The following is a 14,232-nucleotide window of genomic DNA, read 5'->3' as shown; positions in this document are numbered from 1 at the left end:
GAGGTCCGAGCACAGCCAGAATTTCCAGCTATAGAGCACATTCACACATCCCAGTCAGTGCGAGACACCTTCGTCGATGAGCACGTGGTCATTGACCCATTTGAAGCAGAAGTAAGGGGACGTGTCGGAGTCATTTGGACTGAGACGTGAAAGCTTTTGCGGCGGCCAAGAAGGAAATAGCAGGCTGTGGTGGACCAGGTCCCCTGTTCAACCAAGCGGAATCTCGGCATTAATCGAGACTGCAGCCTCCTCGGGTAGAATCCCAGCGAATTTCGTGCGCACCGGCGAGTATTCATGTATATGTTTGAATGCCTACTTCTCATCGCCCCGCATTAACTTGACTGGTGTAAATGGTGAGGGTTGTAACAGCTCCTTAATCCGGCGCGCAATCACGCTGATGTTGTCGTCCACCAGTGGAGGGAGGCCTGGAGGTCAGGCTGAACTATCGGATCAGTGGCAGAGTCTCCAGCAGGAAACAATGGGTCATTTATAATGCGCACTTCGTGGGCAGGATCTGCCTTTGACACACGTCCAAACAGACAGTAGCAAGGCTCACTCCAGCGCAATATCACCGTCTACGACGAGACAGGTCCCCGCATCTTGGTCTTCGCGAATGATGCGGCGGAGCACGTTCGACAGCGACTACGTAGCTCTGTGATTCTCCGAGGTTCGTTGAGCGTTGGGTGACTGGTGGCGCAAATTATTTCTAATACCACGTGCAATCGTCAGCAGCAGCAACTCCCGCTGCTGCTGACGATTGCTGCCGTAGTCATGGAGCGGCTAGTCAAGATGCTGCGCCAGTAAGGGTTTATTGAGCCTAAGGCCACCGGTGGATTGACCTCTATATCGATGTACAGTCTCCTCGAACGACAACCACAAGTGACGAACTAATTCAGACACGGTCGCTTGCATTCCAGGGTCAATCTTTCCAGCGGCGCCTCGAACCAAGAAGACGAAGTTTGGGTGACTGCACACCGGCACTACAAAACGCGATCGACGTCCGGGCCGAGATCGCCTCCTCCGATCGCAACGCTTCAAGGCGGCGTGACATCCACCCGTGTCACCGAGGGAGCTTCGTCGGCGACGCGTCGATTATGTCACTGAGTTTGGGCGAGATCTGATCGTAATCCGCCGCACCGTTTCATAATATACCCTTTCACAACAGGTTCGAGAGTGGGTGGAACAAAGTGACCGAGAAAATGGCGGATATACACCCACCGCTCCGGGTTGGGCTAGAGGCAAAATATTGCGCAGACAAAGCTAGTTTCCATTTGCTGTTGCGCTGCTTGCGTAATCGCGGAGGGGACGGGGTGTCGCTGGCCGGATGTATCAGAAGGCCGAAGTGGTTTGGTAGGACATGTGTCCGACCCATCCCGTCGGGGCGTAAGGATAGAAGGGGATGTTGCGAGCGCTGACTTGCGCTCAGGAAGTGTGGTGCAGCTGAATTCGGGAATTCGGAGATGTGAAGTGATTGGGAGATTGATGGATCCAAACGTGGTCACAGATCCGCAAGACACCTTTTGGAGTGACACCAATTCGGGATGGGGCGTCAGCAAACATATTTGCGGTCGTGGGTAAAACTGAACACAACCGGCCAGTTGCTCGCGTCCACCACGTACACAGTACCATGCAGTACGTGTACATATAGTGACACGAGGCTAAAGTGATGAAGCAAATCGTCACTAACGATAATTGTCTCGGTCTATTTGCTACAAACCGCCATAGTGTTGACCCCAACCGTACGGCCAAGCCACGCAGAAGTGTTGTGTTTGACCATGGCGATAGCGCTAGCTGTTTATAGCGATATCATCTATGGATTTGCCTCGTAATTCTGAGCCACACGGCCGATTTCTACGGCATAAGTTGTCGCTCCCTGCCACGACTGGCGCATCAAAACCTAGGTAGTACTGCGTTGACCAACCAGCATCGAACACATTTTCCGTTTTGGACGCTTAGAGCTCTTCAAGCAAGCGACGCCACACGTAGCGTGGACGCTACTAGCTTACCGTGGTTCCGGCGAAAAATTTTAAAGCACCGCGCATTTTGTTGTTCTGGTGCATATATAAAGCGAAAAATAGACTGTCTAATCTGCGATACAGACGGTCGAATTACCGAGTGATTGCTGAAGTGAATCTTGTCCGTCATCTTGTGCGAAACTGGAGGACTGCCGAAACAGTGAGTAGTGTTGAGTTCAGTGGAGTAATAGGAGTCATGATCTGTGTTGAACTTTTCATCCTGCATACCTGTAGGTGGGGCTATATAAGCTCCTCTGGTGTCTCCCGAAGAGTCCAACCGATGGAGAAGGAATGTATTGGCGAGACGCGGGGACCCGGCGCAGCAGCGCGGTAACCCTAACTCTGTTCACAGTTATTCCCACCAGGCCTGCGTGGCGGGTATACATCAACATTAAGGAGCATTTACGCGGTAAGTAAGCGTGCTGAGGTGTTCACAGGGTGCCAATAACAAAAGCGGTGAAGGAGCTCATAAGAAAAATGGATTCGTATGGCGTGAGGTCGCGAAGGTTTTGGGGTCAACTTCGTCGCGCTTTTGATATTCCCGCCCCTCCGTTAGATATGGCAAGTGACAGACTTTGTGAAGCGCCTGCGAAAGAAGAACCTTTCTCGAAATGGTAGAGAAGATGTTAAAAAGCTGGCGATAGCATCTCTCAACTGTGACGGTATCGAAGGAGACAAGGCTTTCTCTTTGGACATGTTGATGACGAAGATGGATTGAGAAGGGCAGTGATGAAAGGACTTTCGTTCTCGATGTGGCCTACAATAGAGCACCAGATTCGAGTTGACGAACATTTTCGATATGTTCCATCCTGATGCAACGTTTAAACGTAGTCACATGGGACATCCTGTTACCTGCTCCAGACTGTACCACCTTGGGGCTGTTCTTGTTGTCAGCGAGAGGACCCATCGAGAGTACGAGTTAGCGTTTGGGTGTATCACTCAGGTATACCAGCGAGTATTTCAAACTCCCCTTTGCGTTGATGTGGTTTTGGGGGATGAGGAGGATGCTCAGTTCAATGCTCTTTAGAGCATTGGTGTATTCCGCAATAGCAAGTGCTTGATGTGCTTCTTTCATGTGCTTTACAATGTCCATAAACGGGCAAGGCACCCAGATACCTGGGGTGACCGTGTTTACGGGAATTATGGATATGCATTTCACTACTAGCTACATTGAGTAGTGTACGGTTAGGAAATGAGTCATTTCGGAATGGAAGGCAAAATCATGCTTGTGATATATTATTCGGAACAGTGGATAGATACTCACGACTGGAGATGACCGGTTTTCTAGATTCATTGGCGTTATCCCATCACAAACCATCCATGTGAGGTTTTCAACGCAAGTATAATTCACACGTGAATCACCATGTTCAGCTAAAGACAAGTGGTATATGCGCTCTTTTGCGAAGCATGATCACACTGGCTGATGATGTCGGGTGTGCGTACCTTCCCCGACTGCTTCGATAGCATATCCTAACGTAGACATCAGACAAACTGCTAAGTGGATGCTAAAGGCCAAGGTTGCGGCTGCTATCCGCTCTCATGTGGAGTCAACGGTTTGCGTACTGCATATCCTCACTGTGCATCCAGACGCGGATGCTGTGGAAACTACGCGGGGGCTAACTAACTCTGTTGTCGTGGGCGCGGGCGAAGACCCCTCGCTCTGTTCGATAGTGTTGGACAAGGCAGAGAAGGCAAAAGCATCTTGTTTGTAACGAGGTAGCTTCAAATTGTCTGTGCGTCGAGCTCATCAGGTCAAATGCCAATAGATGGCTGATTGGTTGACTTGGTTGACAATTCTGTTCGATGCATTTAAAAATTGTAGTTGTTCGCATACTGTCCAAGTAAAACCTGCTCTGGGACTTGGAAATGAATATGGTGAAACACTTATGAGTAGGTATGTGTGAAAATAGATTGCAACGCGCATGTGACCCGGTCTTCTCTACCTATACTGTCACAGATCGTGTTTCAAGTGTAGCTGCTGCGGAAACTACAACCTCTGCTTTGTACACTGAGTTTCAGACTTGTTTTGACAGTCGCGCGCATGTACGTCGTACGTCATTCGGATTGGAACCTTGCGAATACTACAACATTAGCAAAGTACATCACCATGCATGCGAGACCACTCATGACAACACGCTGACGCAACGCACATTCTATCCAGAACGTGTGTGAATCTGTACACGTCAGCGAATCTATGGACTCGTCCAACGCCGAGATAGGTCTGACCGACAACCAATGCGAGCATTTCTGACAGAATGTATCTCCCTCATCAGACAAAACGGGTATCTCTGCACATTTCCGTTGGAATCCTTTGCCGAGGGTTGTCGGTAGGTCGGATATACTATTCGGTCTACCCTCGCCGCGAAGCGGAGAGCACCCTCCGCTCGCCACCCATGCTCTTCAAACGGACTAGTGTATTAGCTAAGCCAGGGCTTAGAGCCATTGCCTACTCTTTACATATATGTAACCTTCACCACGGATTTCATTGTTCAACATATATTATAGCATCGCATACTACCGCATACCACTCTTTGACAGCAACCTTGCTTTGAGGGGTTACATATTCGGCTAGTGCTTCTAGTCCTTCTCCTCTTCAACCAAACACAGGACTGCTGGGTCGAGGTATACTACATCTGACCAGTCTCGAAAAGTCCGCGCATTATGTCATTACTCGATGAATCGGTCAGCCTGCCGTCACCTGCAAATATCCAGGAAGTTTACCTGTATAAACGATATAAAGGTTTATATCTTTCGCGACGAGAGGCGCATTTTCGGCCCCTTGAAGGTGTTTTGCAGAACAAGGTACGATTACCCCTACTAAAAGGGCGCATCGTTTTGCCCTTTTACCGAACTTCAACTGCATATCCACCATATTTGAGACCACGTCAAACGAAGAAAATGCTTACGGACCTCAGTACGAATCGCGATTTAAGCTCATCATTGGAAAGCGGTGCATCTCCTTTTTCTCGTGGTGTCTTCAGTGCTCAAAGAAGTTGAAAACTGAACGAGCTGTGGTCGTCTGAAAAACGTGATGCCCTCAAAAACTAACTTCATCAAAAAAAAATTTGGTTTGCTCCAGTACAATTTTCTATTCTGAATCGAATGGGCCACCTCTGGTACTCTAATTCATCCTTCTTCCTGTTCAAATTTGAGCGTTCGTATCACGATCTCAAAATACCAAGGGTTATTTTTTGTCCGAAATGTCTATTTTAGGAAAATGCACGGAAGGATCATTCTGATTTACTGCTGACATTCCGGGGCTGGCTACACTTACTTCTCCTTCCTCGAGCGCTTTCGACGCTGTTTCCCTGACTGCGGCGCCGCGGCTTCCTTATCCTGCTCTTCCACCCCGGCGTCGTTCGCACCTCTACCTCCTTCTTCAGTCACATCGGTCGATTCTTTTGCTTCAGCAGAGGTGTTGGTTGATCTCTTCCATTTTGCTGCGGCCTTTCGGCGCGCCTGTTTTGCTTCATTTGCCTTCTGCTCTTCTTCTTCATTAGGCGCATCGTAGATTGGGTCTGATCGGTACTCTTCTGGGACGTAGGTCAGCACCTTGCTGTGCATTTGCTGCTTCTTTTCGAAATTGGGCAATGGCGGCGATAGTAGTTCCAAGGGGCTCTCAAAGAGACCACGCACCTTTGCATCAGATGTAGGAATACCGTCGTAGGACCGCCGTAAAGCTTGCGTCACCGCATCACTGTCTAGGCTTGCACGACACGACACGGCTACTGGGTTTGAGGTTGCCATTCCGAAGAGTTGATAGCTCTGCACGCCCTTCATGTCCTTGTAGGCCTCCTGGACGACCGTCCGGAACAGCTTCATCACGGAGTTCTCCTTCGGTACATGAATTAACGCGGAGTTGGAAGCAGCGTTCACTACCTCCAGCAGCTGGTCCATCGTCCACACGTCTTCACGCGCAAACTTCTTTCGGATATGGCCAAATCCACAGTCTACTGCATTCTTAGTTCGACCCTTAACAAAGAATTTCATGTCGATAGTCTCCAGCTCACCAATTTGGGCGAGCCCCAGCAGCAGTTTCACCACGAAGTTGTTCTTGTTCTGCCCCCCACAGTTGTCGGTGTATGTAGTGAGTTTCTTGTGTCAATTGACAACGACGATCTTCTGGATGAAGTGGTAAAGCAGACTGGTTACCTCGTCTGTTCCTTTGCTAGCCACCGACTCTTCGTACACGTAGTTGTACTGGATGTTTTTGTTCGCGTAGTAGATGGCAAAGAAAAACACATTCACCAGCGACAGAAAATACCACTGGGAAGGAGTCGCCGTCACGCTGGGTAGCGTGAGATTCTGGCTAAAATCCATCACAATCACTGCGTGGTCGTCCGAGGCAGCTTCCAGGTCGCGTTTGTACTCTTTTCTGTTAGAAAACTATTCAGAATAAAACAAAATGATCTTAGTATCCACACCAAAACAAAATGATTCTTGTGTCCCAAACGTCGTACCTCATCTTTTTGGCTGCTGCGGTGTGAACGCCGAGTTCCTCAGTGAGCTCTGCAGCGACCCCAGACTTCATGCGAAAGTAGAGGATGGAGCACACGTAGACGTTGCTCCGATGCGAGCGTATGCGAATCGTAGGGCAACACTTCTGCAGTAGCTTCCGAAATGTAGATGACTGGGGCGTTCGAACGTCCATCTCGTTTTCAGCAACATAGTTTTCCATCTCGGTGTACAGTTGGTCCCTAGTGAAGAACGCTGGAAGTAGCGTGTACTCCTCTGCCGAGTAGCGCTTCTTCACAACTCCGTTGACCGTCTCTTGAGTGCGCACACGAACAGGAACCACATCTCCGAGTATGGCCGCAAAATCGCGGAACCATTGTGCGAGCCAGCGAATCTGGATTTTGTTAGTGTTCAAGTTCATCTTGCCCCTGTGCGGCTGGATGGAGAAGGTACCTGCCTGAATTTGGCGTCTATAGCGCGTGATAGTAGCAGTAGATACACCATACACTTGACACCACGCGTCACGACAAACGCAGCTAACCAGCGGTAGGTAGTACGATAAGGTTTGCCGCTCATCAGTTCCTCGGCGACGAGCAGCCGTGTCCATCTTCATCAATAGCACCAGTGCAGTGATGATGCTCTGCTTCTTCTCCTTGGAGCTCATGTGGTCGGTAGAGCGAAGAAAGGTTTCAAGTTCACCTGTTTTTCCGCGAAGGTAGCCTTCGTTGCATCCGTCTTCACAAATCAAAGCTGTAACTCGCTCGTGAAGGTGTCCGTCGAACAAAATGATGCTTTCTTCCGAGCTGCATGCATCACTTGAAGAAGGCCCACCGACGCCGTCCATGCAGTTATCTTCCACGGAAGACAGTCGCTTCCACCATGAGACGACGGCTCCCACTCGCTGTTGTCGGAATCAGCGTCCACAATGCCGTCTGGCGCGTTGCACAGAGATCCCAGGAGTCATCTTGGCTTGAGGCTGGCCTGGCTGCTCGCTGGTGGACTGCTCACTGGCGCGTGGTCTGTCTCCTGTACCTCTGGGGCTTCTGGCCCGCAGACTCCAGCTGCAGTGCCGCAGGCTCCAGTTGCAGTGCCGCTGGCATGGTGTTTGCTGCCAGGAATGGCGCTGGTGGGCTCACGGTGCTCGCTGTTCGCAGCGGTGGTCATCGATCCTTCGGGGTGAAAACGTAATGGGCGATACACCTGCTCTAAATTTAGACTTTTGGAAAATCGCCTCTCCTGGGATATCCCTGTTAAGTGCGATTTTGCTTGGCCAATCTTTAAAGCCGTTTTTCTCGAAAAACCCAAATGGTGGCTAAGCAGCTTTTTGTTTGACGCGATCTCATTTATGACGAATCAGAAAAGGTGCTTGATATAATCATCATGTAATTGAAGCAGACCTGTTACCTCGCTCGGCTGTGAAGCGAGTCGTATAGCCGTCGCTGCGCGGCCGTGTCTACCTCTTACGTCTCCAACGCCCAGATGGCCGACAGCGATATCAATCGCTGCGCCCGACCGTCCACCCTCGTGTTCGGTCGAATTTTATTAAGGTGGGGTTACTAGAACCTCTTTTACACTCAACTCAACCAAACACAAGCTAATGCCAACCCTAACCCACGTCCAGCCCAAAATCACGCGTCCGTCGCCAGCCCTCGCTAGCCACTTCCCACACTGTCTGTCAATTCCTCGTCGTGAGCCTCAACCGTCCAACGACAGTTTCTTGGCTTCGTATCTAACGCTACGGAAGTCCCTCGTTCCTCAGGAGGACTAACGTCCCCGTTCTTCGTGTGCGTGTTCGCTGCGTCTCGCGATGCAGCTCGCGCTACAGGCGGTCTCGATGTGTGCTCGAGCCCGCAAATTCTGTTCTGTCGCCCGCAGTCTCGTGCCTCGGCCGCCGTGTCGAGTCAACCCTCGGGTGCCAACTGCAAGCCCCGAGTCCTGCTGGCTGTGCCACTCTTCGTCAACTCGGCCACTCAGGAGCGTCCGCTTGGCTTCGCCGACCGCTCCCGGACCACTCCGATGCCGCCCATCATCGCCGTGCCCTCGTTCAACATGGCGTTTGCTTCACGTCGCTGCTCGTCGCCGCCTACGTCTCGCTCGCCGACATCTGCCACAGATGGGTCCCTCGGCTGGGCCCATCTGTTACACGACTTCTCCACTTGAAGGGTCTCCCACGACCCTTCCGGCCTGGAGGAGCGCGTCGTACTCTGTGACCGACAGCCACCATCCGTTGTTATCGTTCTCTCGCTGACCGTCTCTGTCTCGTTGTATGGGTCGCACCTCGTATTCGAGTACGTATTGCCCGGCTGCATTTCTTCTACGCCGTCGTCGAACTTCCACCACTCTTTCACTTGATCCGATGCTTCTTTCCTCACTTGTCATTGCGTCTCGCATTCTCTTTGCAGGTCGATTCGCCTTGGTTGCACGAATAGCAGCCGTCTCTGCTCCCACATGCGCTCTTGCCGACGCTGCATCTTCTTCCCATTCGAGCGAGCCTTCATACTCCAACTGGGCTTCAATATCGGCCGCTGCCGTCTTCAGTAGTGTAGAAGGTTGATGGTAGCTAATCAATGACACGTGGGCTAAAAATTGCTCAGGTTCGCCCGCGACGTCCTCCATCTCGACCAAGTAGTTGTCATAGCCTGCGGCCTCGATGATCCGCACAGGACCCAGCCATTGATGCACTAACTTCGTTGCTTTGGGCCCTCGCGGGGGCTTGTACAACCACGCCCGGTCACCCGTCGTGAATTCTCTCTTCTCTCGCACTTTGCGGTCGTAGTACGGTGCTTAGCGCTGCTGCTCACGCTTCCTCGCCGTCTCAGCACATTCACAGCTGCTCCGCATGACAGTCAAGAGCCGCCGGTGATAGCTCGTCAGCTGGCCAGCTTCAGCCACGCTCGCCCGCCTCAATAAGTCGTTCGGGTCTCGTAAGCGCCGCCCCATCATAAGCTCATTGGGAGATAGTAACACCGTAGAATGGTGACCACTATTGTAAGCATAAACAGCGAAATCTATCCATAAGTCCCAATCTCGCTGCTCTTCATCATGCATATAGGTCGCAATGCAGTCCTTCCACGTGCGGTGGAACCGCTCAACCGAACCAATCATCTGTGGCCTGTATGGCACAGGGTTGATCTGTTGCGCTTGCAACATGACCACTAGTTGCTCGATGGCCTTCCCCGTCAACTCGGGGGCCCCGTCCGTAAGCAATTCGCGAAAAGCTCCGAACCGTAGTACAATGTGCCTCATCAAGAATGCCGCCACCGTCTCCGCGGTATGTTGTTGCACCGTTGTGGCAACAGCATATCGTGTCACGTACTCCACGGCAGCTATTACGTATCTCATTCCGCCATCCGTGGTTGGCAGTGGGCCAGCCACGTCTAATGCCCAGCGATCTCCCACGTCGCCACCTCCAATGCTCCTCAGGGGAGGAATGACCTCGCGCGGTTTGGCCTTTCGGCTGCCGCATTCCTGGCACCTCTGAACCCACCGCTTCACCTCCTGCCGAAGCTTCGGCCACCAGTACAGTTGTGCAATGCGTGCATGTGTGTGGGGGGCCCGTAAGTGCCCGGCCCACACAGAGTCATGGCACTCTTTCATCACCGGTGCCCATAATGCCGGAGGCAATATAATCCGCTGCCCGTTCGGCGTCTCAATAGCGGCCAGTCCGTACGCCGTCGTCACGCGCTGTCCGCGGTGTTCACCAGCCTCGAGCAGTCGCTGCACAAGCCTACTGCGCGCCTGTTCCGCCCCAATCTCCGCGTCCGTGACTTGTAGTGTACGTTCACCCAATCGCGAGTCTCGCGACTCACGCCGCTCGTCTCGTGGCTGCTCGTCCCGGGGTTGTTCATCGTTAGCTGCCGCTCGTTGCCGATTGTCATCTCCGCGCTCGACGCCTCGTCGTGCACCGGCGTGGCCACGAGTTGCTGTCGTAGACATCTCCTTGTTCCACGACGTCGTCGTCGACGTCGTCCCCGTCACCCTCGTCCGCGCTTCCGTCGCAGCGGACGCGGTTGTGGATGGTTGCACAGGTCGTGGTCGTTCACCACCTGGCCTTACTGCTGCACCTTGTTTCTTCTTCGTCACCGCCGTGCCTGCGCTGCCGCCGTCGCGGTGCTCGCGCTGGTTCACCGTCGACACAAAATGCTGCACGCGGCTCGTCGTCGGTTTCCAATGGTTCCGCGAACGTCACTCGTTTCCGTCGTCGTCCTTGGTCACCCATCCGTACTGTCGCCTCGGCCATCCCTGCCGGAGGCGTCGCCGTCGTCGTCGTCAGCGATGTCGGCGTCCGTGAACTCGCCGCCGCACTCGTCCCGCTGGTGCTCATCTCACTGGTGCCCACCGCCATTGTGGTAGTGACTACTACCTTATCATCGTGTGCTGCTGATACTTCGTCTTCAGTCGCCGCCGAGTTGCCGTCGCAGTTCGTCTCGGGCGCTGGTGTCGTCGCTCCACTCTTACCCGTACTTCGGTGTCGTGGCCGGGTCTCCGTGTTCGGCGCTGACCCTCGCGTCACCGTCGTGCGGGCCTCCGGTGTCGATGGCGTATGGACCGTGGCGCGCTCCTCGCTCGCCGTTCTCGTGCTCACCTCGTCATGCGGCGTTCAGTTCGCCGCCGTTTCTTGCTCTCGTCTCTTCTCATCTTCAAGTCGCCGCGCTTCCGCGCGCGTCAGTGGTCGCGTCCCTTCATGCCAAGTCTTCGTTCGTCGTGCTCGCTTCGCCTTGACGTCGTCCCGTGTCGCCTCCGCGACCTCTCCCGCTACTGTCGTCGCTACCGGTACTGCTGCATCTCGTCCCTGCTGCTCTGAGCCATCCGCCGCGCTGCCTACTACCTCTATGTTGTACCCGGTGTCCTCGGGCTGTCGGAGGCCCGGCAGAGCTCGTACCGCTGGCCTTGCGACCGCATTTCGTCACGCAGCCGGTTCGTCCTCAGTTGCCACGGTTAGTCCAGCCGCGATTCCCGCGTCGCCTGCAGTGCTCACCCTCATACCGTCCGTTGCCGTGTGTACCGTTGAAGCTGCTGCTGCTTCAACAGTTGGTGTAGCTGCTGCCCGTGCAGCACCTCGCTGCCTTGCCCGCCGACGCCGTCTGATTGCCGCCATCATTTTCGCAGCTACCGGTGCTCTGGACAAGGCGTCCGCCACCACGTTCGTCGTGCCTGGGCGGTACTCCACCGCGAAGTCAAACTCTTGTAAGGTGAGCGCCCAGCGATGTAGCTTGCCGGTTAAGTTGGGGCTCGTCATTAACCATTTTAATGCTGCGTGATCTGTGACGATGATAAAGCGACCATACAGGTACGGTCGAAACAATTTGATCGCCCAAACCACCGCGAAGCACTCAAGCTCCGTTATGCCATACTTTTTTCCGTACTGCTGTTGACTTTGCTTGCATATGCAACAAGTTTCCAGCCGTCACCATGGTCCTGCATCAGACAGGCACCAAGTCCCGCCTGACTCGCATCCGTGACTACTCGGAACGGCAGCTGAAAATTAGGATAGATCAGTAAGGGTTTCTCCGTAAGAATTATCTTGATCTGTTTAAACGCCGACTCTTGCACCTCTGTCCATATCCACTCAACATCTTTCCTGAGCAATTTAGTGATAGGCGCCATCATGGCCCCGAAACCTTCCACAAACCGGGGGTAGTAGCCGCCCAAATGCACAAACCGCTTCGCCTCAACAGCATCTGTTGGTCGTGCGAAGTTCCGCACCGCGGAAACCAGTCGCTCTAATGGCCGCACGCCATCACTGCTCAACTCGTGGACCAAATACTCCATGGACCGCGTCGCAAACATGCACTTCTTGCGTTTCAGGGTCGGCCTAGGATGAGCTAACCGTTCCAATACATTAGCCAACTCAATTACGTGGCGCTCAATACCACCGCGTGTGAACACTACAATATCATCCAAGTAGACTAGGCATGTCACCCACGTTAACCCTCGTAGTACTCCATTCATCATGCGTTGAAAAGTAGAAGGCGCATTGGTTAGACCGAAGGGCATGCGCACGAACCGATAAAGCCCCTTTTTCGTGGTAAAAGCGGTTTTGTCCCGATCGTCAGGTGCGACTCGAATTTGCCAGTAGCCTGCTCGTAAGTCGAGCGTAGTGAACAGTAGGGCATCACCCAACGCCTCAAGCGTCTCGTCAATGCGGGGGAGAGGGTAGACATCCTTCTTCGTCACCCTATTCAACGCACGATAGTCTATACAAAATCGCACTTCGCCGTCCTTCTTCTTGACTAGAACTACTGGGAAGCCCCAAGCACTATTGCACTCTTCAATAACACCGGCTTGTAGCATTTTCGTCACATTCTCTTCAATAATCTCATCTTCTGTATGTGCTTGGCGTTGCCGTTTTATCATGATGGGCGCCGAATCTCCAGTATCGATGTGGTGCTCCACATCCAAGGTCGTAGCAGGAAGGCACTCACTATCATTCGCAGTCAATGAGCGGTAGACACGAAGTAGTTTAGTAACTAATACACGTACATTCGGCTCATCAACTCCAATATGTACATCACTTTCGTCATTCAAAGGCGTGGTGCTATCGCCAAGCTCGTCGATCCATTGCCCCACTCGTTCCACCTCCAATTCCCCACTCATCGCTAGCATGGACATATCCGAGTCCATCGGCACCCACGTGCCAAGTTGCTTCTTGTTCGGGAGTGTCGCAGGCAGCTCACCACTGTTGATCGCCGGCACCCAGGCGCGCCCATTGCGTGCTGTAGTTACCGTGGCCGCCAGCATCACGACGCCAGTATAGTGTGTAGGTAGGAATAGACCACAATCGCCATCCGTTGCTGCCACTGATACTTCTACCGGGGTCACCGCGTGCTTTTGGAGTCGCGTCTTGCCAACCATACGCACTCCGGCTATCCGTGCTCTACCACTGCTGTCATGGATGCGGAACGGAATAACTACGGTTCGCTCATTGTCGTGATATCTGACTTCGTTATGCTCGAAGTTCATTGTGGCGCCTCGTGACCGCATAAAGTCTACACCTAACAGGAACTCGTCCGTACATCCTGCTACCACGCACCCGTCAACTTCAATATCTTCCTTGAACACACTGCGGAATCGAAACCGCCACACGCCAATCACGTCGAGTAGGAAGCCCCCAATACCTTCTACGTAGTCTACAGGCGCCTCCATGGCTGCCTTGTCTCCACGTTGCATCCACTCGGTGCCCGCAATAGTGTACCGTGCGCAACTGTCCAGTTTCACTCGTCGCTGAACGCCGTTCACTTCCAGGAGGGCCGTCGGCAGCCCATCATCGGCACCTACGTACTCCACCTCGTCGTCTTCAGTAGCTTTTGGTGCGCTCATCGTTCGGCGTCGCTGCTTCACGAGGCTCACGCGCGCAGCCCCCGTCTTCGTCTGGTCCCTGGAAGCCTCTCTGACTTCGCTGGAGCGCTCTTGGCGGCGCCGCTCGAGATCCACCATTTCCCCAGCTGCTGCTCTCCGGCGTTGCTCAAGTTGTTCCGCGAGTACACGCTGCTGCTCGGTTTGCGTCTCGTGCCCCTCGCGCCGTTGTTTCGCTAGTAGCGTCTTCACTCGTCGGCACTTCGCGACCTTTCGTTCTCGACGTCGTGTGCGTCGGGTTCGTGTGAGGTCGTTCATTTCCTCGCCACCGTTCGTCGATTCGTCGTTTGGGCTCGCGGAGTCCTCACTCACAACCGCGGTGGCCTCGCCCACGTCCGTGTCGTCGCCGTCCGTCGTGATCATCATCGCGTCCATCGTCTCCGTCGTCATGGACGTCGGCTGAGTC

The 14,232-nt window shown here is 53.4% G+C and overlaps 2 protein-coding genes across 2 annotated transcripts; both read right to left on the bottom strand.

Moving 5' to 3' along the window:
- Nucleotides 1-5,285: 5,285 nt before the first annotated feature.
- IUM83_13352 (uncharacterized protein) lies at nt 5,286-7,134 on the bottom strand (the record flags this gene model as incomplete). The annotated part of the gene is made up of 3 exons (XM_067938021.1): nt 5,286-6,074; nt 6,168-6,390; nt 6,476-7,134. The coding sequence occupies 3 exons, from the start codon at nt 7,132-7,134 to the stop codon at nt 5,286-5,288; spliced, it is 1,671 nt and encodes a 556-aa protein (XP_067788236.1).
- Nucleotides 7,135-8,440: 1,306 nt separating this feature from the next.
- Nucleotides 8,441-14,216, bottom strand: IUM83_13351 (uncharacterized protein; the record flags this gene model as incomplete). The annotated part of the gene is made up of 2 exons (XM_067938020.1): nt 8,441-8,606; nt 13,504-14,216. 2 exons carry the CDS (start codon nt 14,214-14,216, stop codon nt 8,441-8,443), a joined length of 879 nt encoding a protein of 292 aa, XP_067788341.1.
- Between the last annotated feature and the right edge of the window lie 16 nt (nt 14,217-14,232).

Source organism: Phytophthora cinnamomi, assembly GCF_018691715.1.
Source record: "Phytophthora cinnamomi strain GKB4 chromosome Unknown Contig54, whole genome shotgun sequence".
In the NCBI taxonomy this organism is placed as follows: domain Eukaryota; phylum Oomycota; class Peronosporomycetes; order Peronosporales; family Peronosporaceae; genus Phytophthora; species Phytophthora cinnamomi.
This window is presented reverse-complemented; position numbering and strand designations above follow the sequence as displayed.